Source organism: Anarrhichthys ocellatus, unplaced genomic scaffold (genome assembly GCF_004355925.1).
Source record: "Anarrhichthys ocellatus isolate YVR2014 unplaced genomic scaffold, GSC_Weel_1.0 scaffold34, whole genome shotgun sequence".
Lineage (NCBI taxonomy): Eukaryota > Metazoa > Chordata > Actinopteri > Perciformes > Anarhichadidae > Anarrhichthys > Anarrhichthys ocellatus.
Genome location: NW_022280064.1, coordinates 4,861,312 through 4,865,165, shown reverse-complemented (window position 1 = coordinate 4,865,165; position 3,854 = coordinate 4,861,312). Strand labels below are relative to the sequence as shown.

Here is a 3,854-nt window from a genome sequence, read left to right as displayed (position 1 = left end):
ATATATATATATATCTAGAGATAGAGATAGAGATAGAGATATATATATATATCTAGAGATAGATAGAGATAGAGATAGAGATATATATATATATATATATATAAAATTCCTGGGGATCAAATCTGTTCTCGTTCCGTCTCACAGCACCAGCTGTCTGTCAAACTGCTCCGGCGTGCAGTTTAATTTCATGCTGCCCATCATTCAGCGAGAGGAGGCGGAACTCTTGTCAGAACGGGTTGAAATCCTATTTTTCTTTTGAGGAAACAAAACCCCTCACATGTCTGCGTCCGTCACAGCAGGCAGCACAACAAAGGCCGAGGAGGAATTCAGGCTTTATGGAGAAATTCATAGATGAATAATAATAATAATGGCCGCCGTCTGTCAAACCGTCCGTCTCCCCCACCTTGATCTGGACCATCAGGGAGTCGATGGCGGTCTCCAGACCCTGGATCTGCTTGCTCATCTCCTGCTTGCCCTCCTTCAGCCCGGCCACCACCTCGTTGAAGCGACCCATCCTCTTCTTCAGGTTACGCACCTTCACCAACCCGTCGATCCTGAAACACACACACACACACACACACACACACACACACACACACACACACAGTTAGTAACAACAACATCCTTATTGCCATCCTGTGCCCCAAACAAGCGTGTGATTTCAGGGAGAATCTCCAGAGACCTTTAAGGTGAGAGTAACATGAACCTGAAGGCATCATTACTTGTTGGTATTTGGGGCTTTTTACTTTAAAACACAGAAGAATGATTGACAGAAGAAGATGAGTTGTTGTTTCTCTCAGACTCTGATCCAGAAATCTCCACTTCAGCAGCTCTTATATACACCAAACTTTACTCTTTCATTCCTCTCTGTGTGCTGAAGGTTAACACAGAGGGGTTTGTTCACACATCATTTATACCTTTATTATTAAAAGCATGGAGGAAATGTCTGTTGACAGTATTTGCTGATGGAGTGAAACAAAGGGATATGAAACAAGAATATTGAACCTGGTTTTATCCAATATTTAGATTTATGTTCTGGAGAAGAACACACATTATTTTAGGAATAAAAACAGGAAGTTCAGGACCTGGCACAGAACTTGGACTTCACATGCAAAAACATTTAATTTGCAAAAACAATAACTTTGCTTCACATCTGCTCTAGCTGAGTGTAGTTTCACGTTGTTTGACTAAATCTGAATCTCCGCCCCCCTCATTAACAGCCCCCCCCCCTGTAATCAGCAGCGCACACAATCACACATCCTGTTAGCAGAAACCTGCAGGTTGCCAGATCAGACTAAAAACCCCTGCAGAGGAGGAAGAGAAATCACTTCTTCACCTGAATACTTCATCTTTCCTCCCACCTGCCCCCCCCCCGGGTCTCTGCTGTTTATCGCCAAATATCGGAGGTAATAAGCAGAGCTGCATGTGTCACCAGGTGTGTGTGTGTGTGTGTGTGCCAGGCAGACACTGCTGAGCTGTGAAAGTGGCAGATAATGAAGAATAAGAGGAGGATGAGGGAGTGAGGCAGGGAGAGAGAGCAAGAAGGAGATGCATGTAATGAGGAAGGGAAGGAAGGTGAGGAGGAAGGGAAATGATGGAAGGTGGGACAGAAGGGAAATGAGAGGTTGAAGGATTAGTACGAAAAGGGGGAAGGACTGAGGATGGACAGGAGGAAAGAAGGGAGAGAAGGAGAGAGAGGATTTGTAGAAGATAGAGAGAGGTAGAGAGAGGATGGAGTGGCTGGAAATATGGAGGACAGGAGAGGACAAGAAAGGGAAGGAGGAGAGGAAGAGGGATGGGAGGACGACGGAAAAAATATGGAGGATGAGGAAAGGATGGAAAGTAAAAGATGAGGTAGCACGGAGGGAGGGAGGAGAGCAGGTATGTAGGAAGGAAGGAAATAAAATTCAATTCATTTTGTACAGACCAAAATCATAAATTGGCCTCAGAGGGCTTTACAATCTGTAAACATGAGGAAGGGAGGAGAAATAGAGAAAGGCCTAGTGGGGGGGGGGGAAGTAGAAGAAGAAGAAGAATCAGAAGAAGATGAAGAAGAAGGATAAAGAATGTTCACTCACCGAGGTTTGTGCTTCTTCCTGCAGAGCCACATCCGAACCGTCTTCTGCATCTTGATACAGGCGCTGGTTCGATACACAATCTTGTTCTTCACTGCAACAAGAAAGAAAGAAAGTCAACTTCCTGCAGACTTAACCTCTGAAAGAGGAGGGGAGGCATATCTTCAGACCGTCTCTCCTAGAAGACCTTCATGTAAAAGTGTCTCCAGATTCAGAGGGGGACATTTTTCAGCCGATTAATTTGCACGTAAATCAACTTTTGTAACTGTTGATGAATAAGTATTTTTTACACATAACGTAAATATTAAGCAGCGAAAAAGCTGCTTACTATTTTTTTTCTGAGCTTTCCGCACCGCATCATAAAGGCATCAACCAATCACGTCGTGCGGAACGAGTCAACATTACATTAATGAAACAACAGAGGCTTTGTAGTCTGAACCAAGACAGAAAACTTTATTAGTCCTTTCAACCTTGACGAAGACAGAGCAGAGCAGATCCTCGTCTTTACCTTTCAGAATAAAAGCCTGAAACGTACAGTATTCACGAGTGTTTCGCATGATGGTGTCGTTTATTTCTCAAGCCCAATTCTCCTAATGCCGTGATTCCTCCACCTGGCTTCAGTATCGGAAGCTTTTTACAACATGATCTGCTGTGATTCTACACCCTTAACCTCTGGTATTTTTGTGAACTTTCATCTGGAGGTGGGACTTTAAGTTCCTCTGTACAGGAGCCTGTCAGTTCCAGATGTATTCGGGTTTCCTGGTATTCTCTGTTTCTGCTCACTCACTGCCAAGTGATGATCAACTGATCAATCAATCTTTGGCCCGCGGTGTTCTGGCACCACTCACGTATTGACTAAGTAGGAACACGCTGTTCATTATGGACAGAAAGTTCAATACCAGAGGACCACTTGGAGGTCCCTCCCTTGTTTTTCTGGGACTAAACCCAGTGACTCCAAGAAAGTTGTGAACTGTGAGCTGCTGTTTGATGCAGAGGAGTAGAAAAGAGTTTGGAGCCTCCTTTAGACCACTCATGGTTACACGGACGAGACTAGAGGTGTAACGGACCGTGCTGATCCCCCTCGGGGTTTGGCCCGCATGTAAACCTCAGATTAATTCTGCAGTTTATCGTTAACCATCAGAGTATAAATAAAGTTTTACTGACTCAGTAGAACATGTGTTTCTAGTCTCTGATCTCTGATAATGTTACAATGTAAACAACCAATCAGTGTTCAAACCAACAGGAGGAGAGCTGGTAGCGTTAGTTGGATGTTTTTGGGTGTTATTTTTCTGTTGAGCCAATGAAGCAAGTTAGAACTGAACTGAAGTGATAAAATGATAGAGATAAAAAGAAGAAGAGGGAGATCTGGAGGGATGAAGGGTGAAAGATAAATAGAGACAGAGATCGATTACATCGCTACCATGCTGCCAAATTCATTTCATCTTGTTAATGCCTCAGAATAATTAACGTCTACGCCATCGATAACGGAACCAAACTAATGACTTTGCATTTTAATGAACACAGGATGGCAATACTTTAAAAATCCTAATGAGTATCTACTAACTGCTGCTGTGACATTAGAAGCATTTACTTAATTTTTAATAGGATATGATGATATCCTTTGAAACACTCGATCCTGTTTCTGGATTTGATCGATAAAGAGAGTGAGAGGCAGAGATAGAGTGAGGAAAAAAAGAGAAAGATTGGTGTAGATATGGAGAGAATAAAAGAGAAAGATTGGTGTAGATATGGAGAGAATAAAAGACAAAGATTGGTGTA

The 3,854-nt window shown here is 43.0% G+C and overlaps 1 protein-coding gene across 1 annotated transcript in view; it reads right to left on the bottom strand.

The window, feature by feature from the left end:
- LOC116393538 (unconventional myosin-VI-like) overlaps positions 1–3,854 on the bottom strand; it is a gene marked incomplete at its 5' end in the record, with an annotated part of 40,876 nt that overhangs the window by 16,205 nt on the left and 20,817 nt on the right. Inside the window, 2 exons of the mRNA XM_031865933.1 lie at positions 404–554; positions 2,079–2,169. Coding sequence (XP_031721793.1) covers positions 404–554; positions 2,079–2,169 — 242 coding nt within the window. The remainder of the gene's footprint in view (positions 1–403; positions 555–2,078; positions 2,170–3,854) is intronic.